Source organism: Morchella sextelata (assembly GCF_020137385.1).
Source record: "Morchella sextelata strain SCLS chromosome Unknown scls_1, whole genome shotgun sequence".
NCBI lineage: Eukaryota > Fungi > Ascomycota > Pezizomycetes > Pezizales > Morchellaceae > Morchella > Morchella sextelata.
The window spans coordinates 860,385-878,520 of record NW_025408616.1 but is presented as its reverse complement, the minus strand read 5'-3'; the positions used below and the strand labels follow the sequence as shown (position 1 = coordinate 878,520).

Here is an 18,136-nt window from a genome sequence, read left to right as displayed (position 1 = left end):
ATAGAGAAAGAGACGTGTCGTTAATAGGAGAAGAGCTCCAATCTCGAACTCGAAACATCCCATAACCTAACCCAGATTAAGCCTAGATATACATGATTATACTTTAGTTAGGTGAGCTGGCCGGGTAACCCCCCCTGCAACATCATTCTCTCCACACCCCATGAATAATACGTCGCGAAACCCACCCACCTCCTTCAACAATATTCCGGCCCAGCTAAGTCAATCAAGCACACCACTACCGCCTGTCACTCATTCAAACAATCGCCACTTTTCCAATAATATCGCCCCGTGACTCTTTTCTGGAGTAAGATAGCCCGACATGGTCGCCGCTATGGAACCAGTTCCCCCCCCTCAAGCGATTCCGTCTGACGCGAAAACCGCCGTGGTTGTCAATGGCACAGAAAAGCCTACCGCGATTAGCAACACCCCCATAACCACAACCAGTACGGGTAAGGCTGTAAAGAAGGGGAAGAACCAGCTCCGACGCGAGAAGAAGAAGCAAAGGAAGGCACAGGAGCGGGAAGGGAGTGTAGTCACAGAATCTGAGAGTGAATCTGTATGTATAAACCAATGAGGTGTTCTTTGCGACTCTTTTTTCGAGAGTTTACTTTCTTTTGCTTTGCTTTGCTTTAATTATAATTGGCTAATGGCCGTTCAGGAATCGGTTGCAGTCTCTTCGAATGTGCGGCTTAATCTTGTCCCGGAGAGCACTCCTGACTTCAAGAGCAGCGATTTGGAATTAGACGAGAGCGACCCGAACTTCGCCGAGTACCAAAGGATTCTCCAGAAATTTAACGCTGTCGATGTTTGTGCCCTTCTCACGCATAACTGATATCTATCTCTAAACTAATCCAAATTATAGGATGCCAAAGCGATTGAGGACAAAGGCGAGATCATGGGCCTTGAAGACGACATGATACCTGACGAACCTGAAGAGAATCCTGATGTTCCGAAGCTCTCGAAAAAGGCGCGAAAGGCCAGAGACAAGCTCAGTGTTGCCGAGCTCAAGGTGCGTTGTCTTATCCTCCCGTTTCTACCCTCTACATATCTCGGAAGATGCGCAGACTCTTAAACTCCACCCTCCCCCAAAGTCATGAAACCCTCTCTGGCTTTGGCTAGGAAGAGCTCTGTCTGTGTAACGCACCGTGATATCTCTGCTTGACGAGTCGGGGATGCTGCAGATATCCATAAAGCAAGCGGAAGCAAGATCCAGCGTTTTTGGTGGCGAATTCAGCATTTACATCACATGTTTTGAGTCAACGAGAATAAGAAAAGGGAAGGGGGCAGAATTCAAACAGTACTGACACATGCTCCCAGGCACTCGTTAAACGTCCCGAAACAGTGGAATGGACCGATACCTCGGCCCAAGACCCCCGCCTCCTCGTTCATCTTAAATCGTACCGCAATTGCGTACCCGTACCTAATCACTGGTCACTCAAACGCGAATATCTTTCGTCAAAGCGAGGAATGGAGAAACCCCCCTTTGAATTACCGAAGTTTATTAGGGACACAGGTATCATGGAGATGCGAGACTCAGTGAAGGAAAAGGAAGAAGCTCAAACATTAAAATCTAAGATTCGGGAACGTGTTCAGCCAAAGATGGGAAAATTAGATATCGACTACCAGAAGCTTCATGATGCGTTCTTTAGATTCCAGACGAAACCACCATTGACGATGTATGGGGAGATTTATTACGAAGGGAAGGAATACGAGACCAATCTCAAGGATAGACGGCCCGGCGAACTAAGTGAGGAACTGAAGGAGGCACTGAACATACCCCCAGGCGCTCCGCCACCATGGCTTATTAACATGCAGCGGTTTGGACCCCCGCCTAGCTATCCGAGCTTGAAGATTCCAGGTCTGAACGCCCCGATCCCAGCAGGCGCACAGTGGGGTTTCCACCCAGGTGGTTATGGAAAACCGCCCACGGACGAATACAACCGTCCACTCTATGGAGATGTGTTTGGTGTCCTGCAGGCACAAGCGCCCACGCAAACAGGTGAACCTGTAGAGAAGACATTGTGGGGCGAGTTGGTACCAGAGGAAGATGGCTCCTCTTCAGAGGAGGAAGAGGATGATGAAGAGGAGGAAGAGGGTGATGAGGAATTTACAGAGGGTCTCACAACCCCGAGTGGAATGGATACACCCTCCGGGATGGTCTCAGCCGTACCCAGCGAATTCGAGCCTGTTGATGGTGGGTTTGAGCTGCGGAAGAGGAGGGACGGAACAGAGACAGAGGAAGACACGGTTCAGAAGAGTCTTTACACTGTGCTGCCTGAACAAAACATCCGTGCCAAGGGTTTCTTCGGAGGGGAGCGCGCTTATGATATCTCAAAGGCGACTCGCACAGATCTACCCGTGCTAGGACAAGAAGACCGAAAGGTTTGTTTCTCCGCCCCCAGCTATTTTAAGGCCATTTACTAATCAACACGTACAGCGCAAGAAACCTGGTGACATTGAGGTAACATTGGATCCTAGCGAGCTTGAAAACTCGGACGGCCTGAGCAGTGAAGCTGTAAAGGCACAATACGAAGCGCAGCAGGAAGCCCAAAGAAGGGAAAGTCAAGGGTTCCAGGAGGACTTGAGTGACATGATCGCAGCAGAGAGTAGGAAGAGGCAGAAGAGAGATGAGGAGAACGCGAAGAGGAAGAAAGACAAGTACAGGTTTTAAACGGATATATGCATTGAAAAAAGTGCAGTGGTGTGTATTTTTTATACTTGCGGTTTTGGTTTTCTTCCTTTTATTTCGATCTGGTTCATCTTTTTTCTACTATCAGGTTGTTTGATGCTGTGCTTTTCTTTGTGTTCTATTATTAATAAGGGTTGGCTGTCTGATCATCTACTCACATACCGAGAAATTTTCAATGAGGAGAGAATCCTTTGACCTTGGCTATGAGAGCATGTGTTGTGTGTAAGGGAGAAAGGGAGGGGGGGGGGGGGGGGTTGATGAGTATGAATGGAAGCTTTCCTTTTCCCTTTTTTTTTTTTCTTTTCATTGTAAAGTAGACTGAGTGTTGGTGTTTTTATTTTCTTTGCAATGCCGGAATTTGGTGATGAAAATGGAGACACGATGGTTCAAAAGTATGTAAGTCCGTGGTTTATATCTGGCTTGACAGGCGGGGAGGAGAGTGGATGGCTATTTTCCCAAATTCAATCGACCCAGTAGGAGAGTGCCATGTTAATAACCTCTATTTCCATCTGTACATAGGTGTTAATCGGTACCTCTACTGATATCGACACTGGCATTGACCATACAGGCGGGGCCAATCATCATCACTGATTGTCTAGAGTCATAGCTCCTCGCATTGCGAGAGCTCATGTCGATGAGCTCAATCTATTCTGATCATAACGTATCACTCGGTAGAAATATCGGGTTTGGGTGCGTCCTTATGTTGGACCTTGAGCAGTAGTATTCATCAGTGCTCCAGATGATAATACTATTCGGCCCGATGGCCAGGTACTATTCTACGCATGCCGGTAAAACCTGGACTGCTCGCTATGTGCTATCATGCCCAGGCCCGCCCACTCTATGCTATCCCATGGTCCGTTAAAGCCGACACCCCTATAATAGAGGAATTAAATTTGTATGGGGAGAGCTATTATTTGATAGGAAAGCCACACAAAATTTGCTTCTGGGGGGTCAGCATTTCACTGACGGGACGATGGGATAATCAGATCGTATTTATATCTATCATAGTATTCTTACTATAAATTCCAACCGAAACGGCTTTAGGAAGACATTTAGAAACCCTTCGTCTGGCGGTCACTTCATGTCGGTGCCAAGAGTGTGGTTCGTGCTATGGAGAACTCTTTTAATTATTTAACCCAATACCTACATGTAGTCAGGCCCTTTACTGTAGAGGTAGCATTGTCAAACAGTGAGATAAATACAGCACTTTATATCTACGTATAGTGGTCACATTCTAATACCCTTTGTCTTCAGGAAATGCCAGGAAATACGTGTTCAGCTTCATTATATATCACTCGATTATCTAGCGAGTGATAAGACGTGATAGCAGGAGTCAAAATCGCCTAACTTCATGGGGTTGACAGAATACAACTATTGTGCGAAAATATTCCACTGTTTTTGTGTCAGCCCAAGAATGGCGAAGGAGGTCTAGGCCTTGGGGAAAGATGGTTTCTTTGTTTTGTGAGCAGAAGTCTTATCTCCTCCGTCAATCGCTAGGTAACGCTCGACCAAACCATGCATCCAAAAAATAGAAACCAAAAAAGAATGCATCCCCCAAACGCCGTTGCTATCAAGACTTAGAAAATCGCGGGGGAAGGCATAAAGTAAGAAGGATAAGGCGGTTAAGAAGAAGCTAACAAGAAATGCCCCGTATGCAGAATAATGACATGAAAACTCAAGACCTCCCTGAAACAAAATTCAGTCATGAACGCTCGCCCTCAAAATACAAACAAAATAAGTGAATATGCCGTGATTCGTTAGCGAGCATAAAAGAAAAGAAAATAAAAACCCAAACATTTCCCAAAATAATTCAAAATGATCAGTCAAAAAACGCCGTAAATCCGGAAAGCAGGTCGAAAACAATAAAAACTGCCAAACCTCCGAGTTAGGGTATGCGACTCAAGTATGAGAGTGATGATCATGACGAAGTACCTTCGCTCACTTTTTAACATATCGGTTATCTTTTAACCTGTTCCGTAGCACGATTCACGGCCAAAATCTTCCCCTAATTTTCTCCTTGGCTCCTTTATTCTCGAGCTGGAGACTCCTTTCATAAAGCCCCTGGAGAGTGTTAGTTCTTGAATTCCGGTTACATGCAAATGAAGGCGCAGGTACATAAACCCGAGAAACATACATCATCATTCATACTCGACACAGCATCCCTAATCAGTTTCTCCACCAACTGGTTCCTGACTAAGTCATGATAAGGAGTTGCTTGGCTCTTATCAATGATCATCAAGACGTCTCCCATGACCTGGAACTTATTCCAGTTTATCTTTTCCCCATCCTGGAGAAATGTTCTATTTCCCTCCTCTGCAGATACCAAGTCTCTTCTATGCAGCGGAAGGAATGGAACCCGCTGTGTTGAAGTGTTTTCCCATGCCAGTCGATATTTAGCATGGCTCATATGCGTCCCCATCAATAGCTCCAGCCTCATGAAATTCCTACCCGCCTGCTGGTTCACGAGATCCCTCGTGATACTTAGCCGATGAACCGCAGTGCCATTTATGCCAGCTATAACAGCCCCAAGAGCATTGTAGTTATTCATGTGCCTAAGTGACTGCGGCGCGATCAGTTCTCTGTACTGAAATATGTAATATGTTGACACGTTTACTTACCCAAGCGACGGACATGAATTTCTCCAGAGCTTTTGCCCTGTGTTTCGGTTTTGGCTTTTCGAGTATTACACTAGCCACCCAGTACGCAACGTGGTTGAAGTGGCTGATCAACTGATTGACATGTCTCAAGCTCGGATACTTGTCTTTCTGATCTGCTGGGATGCTGACATGACGCACTAGGTCTCTTGGCTTGATTTTTGAGAACTCCTGCCAGTCCATCCTTGTCAATTCATATGCGATATCTTCGTCCGGTATTCCCATGAATAAATCATATTGTGAGTTCCAAGGTGTCATCGATGAGATAAACCCTTCTCCCCGCAGCAACGATTGTGACGAGGCTGTGTTGACTGTCGACATTGTGGGAACTTCGGATGCTCTTCTTCTGTTGAAGTCTGCTTCTGTAGGGACATTGAGCGCTCCATCTGAGGCAGCGCGGATACCGCTGTACCCGTCTGTGGTTGTTACACTATCTTGTGATACTGAATGGGTTGTCAAGAAACTCCTCAGACTATCTCGCCTCTCGGTGTCAGAGTCTGAAATCGCCCATATACTATCATCATCCTCATGTCCTTGCGCTAGCGTCTTCCTCATCTCAGTTGCCAACAACGCCAAGCCCCTGTTCCCCATAATCACATTCAAGAAACTCATCAACCTCTGCCGTGTTTTTGGGTGTGCAAAATCTCCCGGGTGCGACGTGACCCATTGACATAAAATGGTGCAGTACCGCAGCTGGGCCGAAATCCGATGCAAAGCTATCGGATCGGAATTAGCCTGATCAAATCGGTCCAATATCGAATTGAGAAGGTCTCGCGGAGGTGCGAATTTTCGAAAAAAGCACAAAAAGATCTTTGCGAAGTCCTGATCGCCCCGAGACATTGTTTGCCGGAGTAACCTATCAACCAGCTCGTCCCATGTGTAACCCCTGCTCTGTGCCGGTTTGTCCCCATCATCAAACTCATCCACCCCACTTTCACGATCAAGTAGCGGTATATCATCCGGATCCTTGACCGTATCTTCGTCGTCCATATCTAGGAATGATGAACCTCGAGCCCGATCTGAATCTTGATAAGACATAGAGTTGGAACGCAGACTTTGCGTTCCAAGATTCTGTTGTGTCATGCTGAACGGACTATCCGATACAACCTCCAGATATGGCGCTCCAGTTGAAGAAAGTGTTATTTGTGGCGTCGCCCCACCGGAAACCCTCTGAGGTCTTGTATCAAAAAGCTGCCCGCTAGATAAAGAAGTTGAACTATTGAGTGCTAGCGTTCCCAGCGCAGGGTTGATTGGCGACCTCGTCAATCTTGAATGTCCATGTGATGAGCTCTCTGAGCCGTCCTTTAGGTATGTTGTCGAGAATTCGGAGCTTGCGCGACTATGTCCGCTCCGACCGGTTGATGGCCTCGGAGATGTCGTTCGACTATTGTTCGTCGCAGACGAATTCGCACGTCGCCGACCATTCAAATGTCGCGCACTCTTCTCTGGAGCCGCAGACCAAATTATTAGCATTTGGCAGATAATAAGAAATGTCACTCAATATATACGCTGTCAAAGTCAAAAACGAGATGGGTGGAAGGATAGATAGGATGGAAATCGTGAAGTTTGCAAAGCCCATAAACAAGTATACTTGTTCTCTGGTCTTTGACAAATCTATGAATCCTGAAGACAAGAGGGTGTGCTGGCACTGTGAATGGAATGAAAAGAACGCAAAGTTGCGGCTGTCAAGTACAAAAGACAAAATCATCATCATCCCAGTCAAGCGACAGGAGAGATATGATTGACGGTCCCAGCACGGTACTCTATCCTTTTTCCCGCACTTGCATTCTGGCAGGAGCGAGGTGACGGAAAATAGATACAGTACTGTATCTGATAGGGAAAGTGGTACTCGCAACCGAAACATCAACAAAAACATAAACACATCCTGCAGACGCCGATTATCCTTATTGGGCTTTGGAGGGGATCGGTATCCAATTTTACCGTAACCACAAAAGGGCAACAGTAAAGACCGGCGAAACCAAAGCAACAAAGCCGCAAAATAATGTCTTGATGAACCGCAAAAACCAAAAAAATAGAAAGGAGCGCACAAACCATTTTTCTTGACGATCATGTTCAAGATTACATTCAAGCATTTCTTTTGGGAATCAGGTGAAGCAATCGAAGTTTGCATTGTCTCATATCCGCCAACTGCTCCCAAATTCTCGATATTGCTGGGGTTAAGCTGGCGCTGCGGTGCGTCGCATTTGCACGAGACCACCAGGGCCGGGAGAAGAGCCCTTGCGAGAGCATCTAATTTATTCAAAACCATGATCAGCGAGGAAACAATACCTATGATAGAAAGTCGAGAGGGAAATGAAGTGGGGATCCGCAAGAGTAAGAAAGGGCAGTAGGTCAGGCGGATGACAGCTGGAGGCCTTCACTCACCGAGAGATTCGGACAGTTTTGAAATACTTTCCTGGTTGGTCACGTCGTATAGAATAAGTACGCCGTCAACGAATGGTAGTCTCTGGCCATCTGCCGCCATCTAGTTTTACCATCAGCGAAAAGGAACCTCCCAATGATTATGCGATTCGGCCCCATAGGGCAGCCGGCAGAAATTCAGAAAACCCACCCGCGGCCAAACCAACGGCTGAGACCCGAAATCGAGTTTCGCCCAATCTAGCTCGACCAGTATGACATTACACTGCGACCGCTCAACGGTCATAAACTTGCAAGATACCATATCCTTGGTAGATGGAGATTTCAGGTCATAGGCTTTTTGAATGAAGGTACTTTTTCCTACGCCCCGTGCCCCTACAACGGCGATACAGATGTCGCGTGTGGAATTGTTTGATGACATCTACATTGCACAAGAAAAGATTCAAAGGATAGGAGAATGTCAGCTTTCCGGTGATCATGCATTAACGAGGATATAGGACCTCCGACACATAAATATAGGCATGCTGACGTCAACGATAGAGAAAAAAGCACGCACATTTTCAAAATCTTTTAGACCTGTATAATTCTCACCATATTGCGATTGTGAGCCAGTTATGGAATGACCAGATAGATGACCGCCTGTGTAATTTGCGAAGGGGCTGATTCCTAACCCGGTCGGAGAGGTACCGGGAGATATAAACGAGAGACTGGTCTGCGAGGAAGCTGACGGGGGACTGCTCGGTCTCGGCCGCTGTAGTTTTCGGGCAGTCTTGCGGGGAGGTGGATGCTGAAGGTGTGTGATAAACACTGTGGAATCTTCGGAAGATCGACCTCCGGCTTTGGTGGTGCTTGTTGTGCTTGTTGTGCTAGTAGTGTCCGCGCTGTAAAATGACTTTGGTGAGGGGGGTTCGTGATCCTGATCCTCGATTGTTTGCGCCGCAAGCGGGTGCAGTCCAAAGAAATCCTCTTCCAAGAAGCTCCTTGAGTTGTCGGATTCTTCGTAGATAGGTAGATGATGGTGGGGGATTGGTACGGCAGGCTCGGAAGAGGGTGACTGAGAGCTTCTGGAGGAGAACAGGAAAGACTGGAAACTGGGAGTTGTGCCGAGGGTGCTAGGGGCTGCTGCTTCTTGTGGATGTGGAGGAGACGATGGAGATCGTATTCGAGATTGCTGGCTATTGGATCGAGAACCTGGGGCAGAACTCACTGTGGTGTTTCGAGGCGATCTGGGAGTTTTTGGCTTCAGTCTCTTTGAAGGAACGGCGACGAAGGAAGCACCGGCACCTGCGGCCGTAATCATCTTGGGATATTGTTTTTCAACTGCTTGTGCTGCTAACTAAGTTCTGTCGCAAATAACAACCCAATTCCGTTTTTGATGGAGGGCGGGTGGGAACCAGGGGTGGACCCTTGGAGGATCACGGAGGCTTAGTGGGCACTGGCGGGGAAGCGGACAGGTAAAGTATGTAGTAGACGGTACGACTACTATAAGTACAGAAGTAGGTAGGTACGTGTGTGGTTTGATGTGATGTGTGAATAATAATGGATCGGGAGATCTTGCGGCCGTAATAAGAGTTTTGGGGGGGGGGGGGGGGGGTTTAGGTAGAGTAGGTAGTATATAGTTAGGTAGGGGGGATGGGGACTTCTTTGGTGCCCCTAGATGATTCGGACCCTCGTAGGTATGTATTCTAGGAACTCTCCGGCAGTGAAAGTTTACTGAGGACCGCGAAAACAGAGTACCGTGATGCAAGGCGGTCGCTTGATCAACAACCTCAGCTGCTCACTGATGCTGGTGCTGCTCAGATAAATTATAAATTAAAAAAAAAAAAAAGGAAGAGATGGGCGTCGAGTTGTAATCTTCGGCGTCCTATGTATATGTATATATATAGGTATATATACCTCTACCCTGAGATATATTTATATATATATCAGTTTCCGCTTTCCCTCCTAACCCCAAGACGCAGAAACCTTTTTTCCTCTCAGTCAATCGTGCGAATCGGTACAGCGATATGCGATATCTGTCACAGCGGGTCGTCGACCAAGAGGTTGCCGTGTCTTGATCCAGGGGAGTTTAACTGCTCAGCTTTTTCTCAGTTTGTCCACCTCTGTTCTGTCCACGACTGTTGCTGCTCAATCTCTCTTTGCGTCCCGTGGATACACAATCTCTCCTCTGCCCCCTCGATCTCTCTGATCTTCCTTTCTCTTGCTCTGTCTGGTCTGTCTGTCTGCAGCAGCGGCCTTGATTTTGATGGCTGTCACTTGTGTAGCTGTCTGTTTGAATGAATGACTGAATGGATAAACGAATGTATGTACGAATGTATGTATGAAGTATGTATGTTATGTATGTATGTATGTATGATGGAGCCCCCACTCGAGGAAGAGAGAACGAGAGAAAGAGAGAAATAAGAAACAGGATTTTTTTTGTCGCCCCAAGCTTCCGGGGAGGGGAAGCCAAAACTATGAATGAACGAGACGAAGAGGTGTGATCACACTAGACACAGGCCCAAAGATATTATTTTCGCGGTTACTCGGTTGCTTGGCTCTAGTCTCCTTATTCCCTGGCGATTTTTAGGGGAGGTGTTAGGGAAAGGCCGGAATGGAGGACCGGGAAGGGAGGAGGAATAGGTAAACACCAACTCTCGCGTGCGTTGGAGAGCAGGTGTTGGAGAGCAGAGCAGCAGCAGGTAAAGCGGGTGCAAGGAAACCACCCGAGGAGGAAGACGATGGAGAGAGAGGTGGAGCAGGAATATGGTCACGGCAGTTATCATCCCACATACATGTAGCTGTGACGGGAGCGCGGACGTGGCAGGCAAATGGGATGGACGGGCGAGGCAAAGCAAGTAAGTGTGGGATTGGACAAAGGCAGCGCAAAGCGGACGACCGCGGGTCTGGTCGGATATTACTGCAATCGTTTTGTTCACTCACTCATTCACGAATGGTTGAAGCTCAAGAGGCCTCGTGAAACCCAAATAGGAGATATCACAGGATGTTTGGGGTTTCGTTCGTCCCCCTTTCTCTCTCCTCACCCCCCTCCCCTTTAAGTGCCATACCGAACCAAAATCTTTTCAGATATAACGACTGCATATCTCTTCTCGCCCCAGGCCATGGCAGCTAATAAACGAGCTAAATCAACTCACGAATTCCTATCACTCATATTTTTTCGCGACTAGTACTCCAGTCACTACTAGCACTGTTGGCCATCATACCGACGACCAATCCCCCACAAAAAACAATAAGCGGGCCCGATGTAGCTATCCCGGCTTGGCAACGGTCTTCACACGTTCTTGTTCTCGATGTCGAATTCATCCAAGTGTCAAGCCCAAGGTCATAACTCTATCTTCCACTCATCTACTCTATATCCCACATGGCAACCTTACTACTCGTCCCCTAAGACAACAAAGAACGGCGAGAGACACCATGTGGATAAACAGGCATGATGATGTCGGCAGCAATGCAGATCATTGGGATCCTTCACACCCTTGCAGTACACTCCCCAACCCTCTCTCTTCTCAATCCCGCTTTTCCGGCCCCACGGTTGCCAAACGGCCCGAATCCATGGCGATGAAAGAGGCCTAGATTCCTGGACAAGGGCGGGTCTGGAACGATCGATTTAGCTTTGCAAGTGATCTATAGATACAGCTCGAGCTATTAATCTATCGGGACCATATTTGGAGGCCGTTGGTAACTGCTGATTTTCGAACATGTCTTCTCACTCGCAACATATATCGAGTATCAAAGTAAAACAGCCAATGCTACACGTTGTCTGTTGGAATAAAAAACCGAGGTACTTTGCGAAAGTGGGGTGTACAATCAATCCTTCCACAAAGGCTTTGAGAAGTTTGTTGATTTCAAGGTGGAGAAAGAAAAACACATGTTGAATCATAGTTTGTCACTCGATATCGCCCGTTGCTAGGATGCTAGGTTTCGGCATTCCCGGTGTGCTGCAGATGAGGCGCCAGCAGACATACCGAATTACCGATAAATTCGCGTACTCCGGGGAGAACATCCCTTCTCCCACGAACGCTCCGCCCGGTTTGTCAGACCGAAATTACCCTTAGTCCATGTGCAAGTACGTACAATACAATGGAGGTACGTTCTACATAATGGTACACAAATGCATACATGACCGCTGAGATACCCGATATCCTCGGCACCTTGCACTCAGCGGCTCATGCAGAAATATGTACACTATAGATGCCTAGGTACATCTAGTTTTCATAGAGGTGGAGTAGGTAGGCAAATAACGTCCCCTAGCTGGTTATTGTACTGCAGGGTCCGCCCGTCCCCTATCAACACGCCATCCGAGATCTGCGGATTAAGCGAGGGGTCCAATTCTTGTTTATTTATGGCTACACAGGGACACTCCCGGTTGTTGTTGTTCCTTTTCAGCTAGATATCCTCAGCATCTGGTTCGTTCTCAAGCTCTCGCCGAAGAGGAGACTATTGTGACTCGATGCCTTACTTTGTACTGCGCTGCATAGATACGCATTTGGAACAGAAACTCTAGCTCGTGATTTTCCGGCAAGCTAGAGTGTGCTCTAAAGGGGGGGGGGGGGGATATGGTTGCTATTTATTATCTGTGTAGAGCATGAAACGTGACTTCGAAGACTTTGAACAAAATGGTAGTGGGAAGGACAAGATATGAGGGAGGCTCTTAGGTTGTTAACAGGTGACCATGCACTTTTTGGGTCATGAGGTTTGTGCGTGATATCTGGTGATTCGTTGTGGTCCCCCTTTCCCCTCCCAATATTCCTCCTGAGGACCGGTGAAGACTTCCAGGAGAAAATTTACGCGTGAACGCAGCAGTTCCGGGAGTGATACTAGCAACTTTAGACAGGTGCTGCCGGCAGTTGCATAGGGCAGAGCAAGACAAGAAAGGATAGTTACTTCCATTCTCTTGCAAGTCAAGTTGTGATGGTACATGGTCCCGGCCCCTTCCCGGTGTTGCTTGTTTGTTTAATAAGGGAAGTTAAGGATCGAGGAGTTGTATTTTATTTTCTTCTTCCCTCGGGTCGAGAAGTATGTAGAGGATAGGTATTCTAAAGAGGGAACAGCTCTTGCTCTACCTCCCCGGGAAGAGGAGGGGGTCTTTGCGCCGAACACTTATCGAGGAAAATTAAGGAGTGGTGGTTGTCCGATGATCATGGTTGGTTACTTATATTTGTACAGAGCCGTTGAAATGTAGAAATTAATCGCTAATATTATGAATATCGTCGTCTCGAACTTTCCGGGCAAGATAAATCGATACGTTGTAGTTACTTGTGAGAACTCCCTAGGCTGGATTGTCATTAGTATACAGCCAGATTAAGGCAAATGTTGTATTAATATCATACCAAGGCAGACAGGCATTGAGGAATGAAGGAAGAGATCAGACAAGATAGAGCGTCCTCGACGTTATTGATACGTAAATACATACCTACATGTACCTACATACCAAATTTCAATGTCGGTCAGAGAAGCGATTGGCCCCGATAGACGATAGAAATGTAAAAAGTGGTTATCAGATTCTCCAAGACAGCACAGTAATCAAGGATGACATGGTGATAAAGAGCCTAGGCCTGTCCCTCGATGCACGGTCTAGGTCTATAACCTTAATTGGCTGGAATGACGTTTTCTTAGTGTTCTGCGAGAAAGCCACGATCCAAAGTTTGCTTGGATCGGTGGTGACTGACTGACACATGAGGTAGGATGTATCTGGTTGTGGTTATCATAATGGGCGTGGGGGAGAAAAACTCAACCTCACTCGTTGTCGACGCACACACTCTAACCAACATTACGTTACTATTGTCACCTTCAATTATTTGGCTACGGACTGGCTTTCAACAGCTTGGCTCAGCTGAATTTGTACCACGTACATACTTACCTACATAACTAGTGACTCGAGCAAGAAGATCTTGACTCGAGCAGTAACGTGGCCTCATCTCTGCCCCTCGACGTCGTTTCATGATAGGTACAGAGCGAAGCGCTTTGTTTGTAATGGTTATTTGTAGCCTCGCCATACTTATCCACCTCAACACAACAGCAACAAATTATTATCGCTCATCCAATGATGAAAGCCAGTAAATTCACGCCCTTACCTGCTTTACTCAAATACTCTACCCAAAGCAGCACGGCCAGCCAAGAGAAAGGCATACCCGTTCCACTGGTAACGAAACGTGGCTGGTGGCCTCTCCCAACAAAGGGAGGAAGAGGGGGCGAGGGGCGCTCTTGACGGCCCGAGATCCTCGTGTGGAATAAAAAGCAATGGAGAGGCATGGAGGAAAAAAATAAAGTCCCATCGCATTTCGTGGATCGCTTAACCCAGATCAATGGCGTTTATCGCGATAGCAGAGTGTAATACCGTTGAAGAGAAGGCTACATGGAACTCGGACTGGCTGGGGATCGCGCTCCAGACTCGGGCCCAGGCTTTTAAACCCCTCCCCCGGAATACGGTGTATGCGACTCTTGCGGGGAGGTTTGTCTCACGATGCGGCTTGACAGTGGATAGTGCGGTATGTGTAACAAGGCTCAAAGAAAGAAAAAAGTCCTCCTCTTCGGACCGATCTAGAGCCCTACCCATCACCGCCCACGAGGGGCTGGATTCCTGGATATCGCCGTTTTCAAATCATTTCTCCGCCAACTGATCTAGTTACCTAGCTGGGTATGTAGAGTATTATTTGAACCTGTCCATACAGATGTCACAAAACCAATAGTTACTCTAGTAATGCGAGGCCCAAAAGAAAATACCATCAGAAATGAAAATTTCAATACTCGCCAGATTCTGCTGAAGTTCGCTTCCAGACTCTCGTTTATTTTTCCCCTCCGGTTTTTCCCACGTCAATGCAAACCCTTTCCCCACGGACCACCAGAGCTAGGCTTTCTGCTTCTCGACCCTTGGCCTGGACCCCTGGGCCCCTCTCTGAAATTTTTGAAGCGTTGCAGCGGTCGTTGCGTTCAACCTACCTAGCACTTCCAAGACAGAGAGGTCCAGTGGTTCAGATTGTAAAACATTTCCTTTTACCAGTATCCTGGAGGCTGGAAAGTTCTAATCTTTGCCCCTGTCAGGCTTACACGCAACTGCTCAACGTCACCTCTAGTAAATCTTTGGATCGAACTCGACCTGATACAGGTCGGTTTCCTATTTTGGGAGCTACATACAAAGCTGAGATGAAGGGTGAATTACCCAGTCTTCCCCCTGGCCCGAGCGCCCTTTCCTCTCGGCTCTCATCGCCGTAAGTTTGCTCTGGATCATCTCTGTAGCATCCGTATCTCAGTTGACGCCACATACCACATACCTAGGTGGTTTGCATATGTCTACTTTTTATCCTAATGCGCATTGTGACGCTGTTACATCTAACTATATTTTTTATTTTTTTATTTTTTTTTTGCTTTTCCGTTCACTTTTACAAAGAAACCAGGTATTCGAGACCTTAGCCCCTCACTGCCCCCTCCCCCCCACTCTCACAGGGAGGATGCTTATAAACTTTGCAGTGGTACCCGGTAGAGTGTTTGCTCATTCCTTACATTCGCATTTCTCTTCTGCTACTATTGTTGTTGTCAAAGTCGCTCCCTAAATAAGTACTTAAGCTTACTACCATCTCTTTATACCACCTAAAGTTAAACACTATCCATCGATATCTCTTTATTAAACCCTATCACCTACCACTAGTCTCGGTCATCCAAATTTACTAGCATTTATTAGTCTACCTCTTTCTATCTCTTAACAAGCAATCAAAACATCCACAAACCCTTCGGTCAGAAAGAGATATCTACCGAGCTACATATCCGAATACATAATCAACTAAAATGGCCGCTACCATTACAACAACATATACAACTACCATAACAACCACAACAGCAACTCAGACCCAAACCGAGAAGAAAAGAAAGATGCGAAATTCCTCAAAATCGATACCAATGCACCCATCGCGGGTATTCTACTTCTCGGACGGCGACACAATAATAAGCTGCCGCGACAGATCCTACCGCGTACACTCTCACCTACTGTCGCAGTACAGTGCTGTAATGCAGAAGGCACTCTCTAAAGGGCGATTATCGACTTTGTGGAAGTACCTTGGGACAGCAAAGAAAGGCTGTGAGCCGGGCCAGAAATCAAAATCGAAACCGGTGCAGGATATTCTGTATCTGGTTTCACTTGATGATAGAGTCAAGACGGTAGAGCTACTGTTTTACTGTGTTTATTCGTGCGGGTAAGTTCCTATATCTAAATATCTGATGTTTGCTTTATTTATATAAATTCATATACTAAAAAAATATATAGAAACCTCCCCCGTCTCACTCCTAGAAACCTCCCCACCTTCCTCCATCTAAGCACAACCTACACCATTCCCTCCCTGCTTGCGCATTGCAAGTCATATCTACACACCCTCTCCCTTTTCCACCCTCTGCAGGCACTTACCACTCCAACAACCCCCGCAACCCGCTCCCTCCACTCCGAAGCCCTCACAACAATCCTCCATGACCTCCCCCGCTACCAGTCAAACCCCGAATATGAGCGCCTCCTCCCGCCCGCCGTCCGCCATGCCTTCGCAAACTGCTGGAGCGCCTACGTGGAACGCGTAGAGGCGCTGCGATCTGGTGAGAGCCTATTTGGAACGTTAGCATACCCACACTCCAGCCTGTGCGAGGACGCAGTTGGCTGCGAGGCGGACACGAGGCGCGGGCTATTGAAGGGCTGGAATGCGATGTGGGAGAGGTGTAGGGATGAGGTGCCAAGGCCGTCCGAGATATCGAGGTTTTTCATGACCGCGGAACAGAAGGGACAATGTGGGGCGCAGGTTACGGATTTGCTGAAGAGCATGCTGGAGGATATGGGTGGTGCGGACGCTGCGTGGGATTTGAGGGTTGGAGAGGCAGTGTATGGGATGGGCGAGGAGGTAAAGGAGGAAGATGAGGACGAGGAGATGTCATGACCGCTTGCATTGTGCCTCTACGGCGTTCTTTTTCTTTTGTGATGCATTTTTCATAATTTCTACTGTATATACTTATCCCCCCTTCCCCTCATGTGGGAAAGTACTTTACCTGGCGTAATTAGGTCATTAGGATTTCCTATGTTGAACAGAACTATACCATATCTTTACTATTATCTCAGTTAGACCCTGAACATGGGATTCAAAGTCATGACCAATCACTTGGTGCCATCTTTTCATCGTAACAAGCAATATTTCGTTTTTTCGAACAACTAGCCAGACCAAGCCCAAAGTGCAAATAAATACTGCACGTACTCCACTCCCTCCACGTGCACCGGACGTTGAGAAGCCCCACCCGCGCGCTAGTATCCACCTTGGGATTCAGCAAGGCCTAGATGCGCCCACAAATAAACAATTCTTCTACTCTGTTTTGTTTGCTGGCGGGCCAAGCCAAGCCTTGTTCTCGAGTTCTAGGCCCCCTTTGTCTCAGTGATAACGTACTGGCTCTTGAGTAGTCAAGCTCGAAACTACTCGAATAGACAACCCCACCGAGCTACTAAGTATGTACATCCAAGCTAATGATCTCGATCTTTCTCTAGCTAACTGCCGTAGGCGGCCGGTCTGGACGCTTTTGTTACCTTGCCCTTGCCTTGTCTATTGCCTGTTATATTAGCAATGAATAGGCTCGTTTATATTATATTTATATAATTACCTGAGTGGGGGGGGGGGGATTAAGGTTAGGACCCTTGCGTCCTTAGGCCCAGCAAAGGGGGAAGGGAGGGGATCGTTTTTTTGGTATGGATAGATGTGACACGATGTCGCCATATATTATACGCGGTGGGAGAGGGTTTCTTTCACATAATCTCACTCGTGCCGTCGGCTTACGCAGCCATCCGAGACGGATGGTATTGTTCTCAATGCGGAAATGACTTGTTGATTCTGTGCCTCCCCCACTCACTCCCTCACATCTTCTTCACCGGCCCTCGAACCCCCACTGCGCGCTTATTGGCAGGCAAAGCAGGCCATGGGCTCGGAGGGAGTCAACTTACATAATATTATTGATACCTAGCTAGGTAAGGAGAGAGGTTGGAGAGGAATCATAATCTATCACTCGCCTGGAGCTAGGACTTCCTCGCTAGAAAACGTTTCATGAGGCTACTAGCTAGTGGCTAGACCTAATCCCTGGGTATTTGTCAGTCTCCCGAAAGATCCGCAAAGGTACTCTAGCCTTTCCCATGGGCTACCCCTTATCTAGGGAGTTGGTACCTCTATATTAGGAAACAATACTTAGTTATTTCAACAGAAAATGCCTTGTTTCCTTGTTTTTCCCACGTCACCGGCAGCCCGCCTGTAAACCTCCTCCGGCCGAAAGAAACTAACGGTGAGCATCAAAGCTTAATTGCTATCCCCATTCTAGAAGCCAACTCAAACGCGGCAAAAGTCCAACATCAAGTTGGTTTCTAGAACCTCAACGCCGCGTCCGAGCGCTCTGGATCTGACACATCTCG

General features: G+C 47.3%; 3 protein-coding genes across 3 annotated transcripts; 2 read left to right on the top strand and 1 right to left on the bottom strand.

Moving 5' to 3' along the window:
* Positions 1–319: 319 nt before the first annotated feature.
* On the top strand, positions 320–2,671 carry H6S33_000214 (uncharacterized protein; the record flags this gene model as incomplete). Its single annotated transcript, XM_044831567.1, has 5 exons — positions 320–556; positions 659–805; positions 863–1,009; positions 1,318–2,382; positions 2,438–2,671. The coding sequence occupies 5 exons, from the start codon at positions 320–322 to the stop codon at positions 2,669–2,671; spliced, it is 1,830 nt and encodes a 609-aa protein (XP_044699773.1).
* Positions 2,672–4,675: 2,004 nt separating this feature from the next.
* On the bottom strand, positions 4,676–9,022 carry H6S33_000213 (uncharacterized protein; the record flags this gene model as incomplete). Its single annotated transcript, XM_044831566.1, has 7 exons — positions 4,676–4,750; positions 4,824–5,249; positions 5,308–6,788; positions 7,396–7,593; positions 7,729–7,828; positions 7,928–8,143; positions 8,279–9,022. 7 exons carry the CDS (start codon positions 9,020–9,022, stop codon positions 4,676–4,678), a joined length of 3,240 nt encoding a protein of 1,079 aa, XP_044699772.1.
* A 6,482-nt stretch (positions 9,023–15,504) lies between these two features.
* Positions 15,505–16,631, top strand: H6S33_000212 (uncharacterized protein; the record flags this gene model as incomplete). Its single annotated transcript, XM_044831565.1, has 2 exons — positions 15,505–15,908; positions 15,980–16,631. 2 exons carry the CDS (start codon positions 15,505–15,507, stop codon positions 16,629–16,631), a joined length of 1,056 nt encoding a protein of 351 aa, XP_044699771.1.
* Between the last annotated feature and the right edge of the window lie 1,505 nt (positions 16,632–18,136).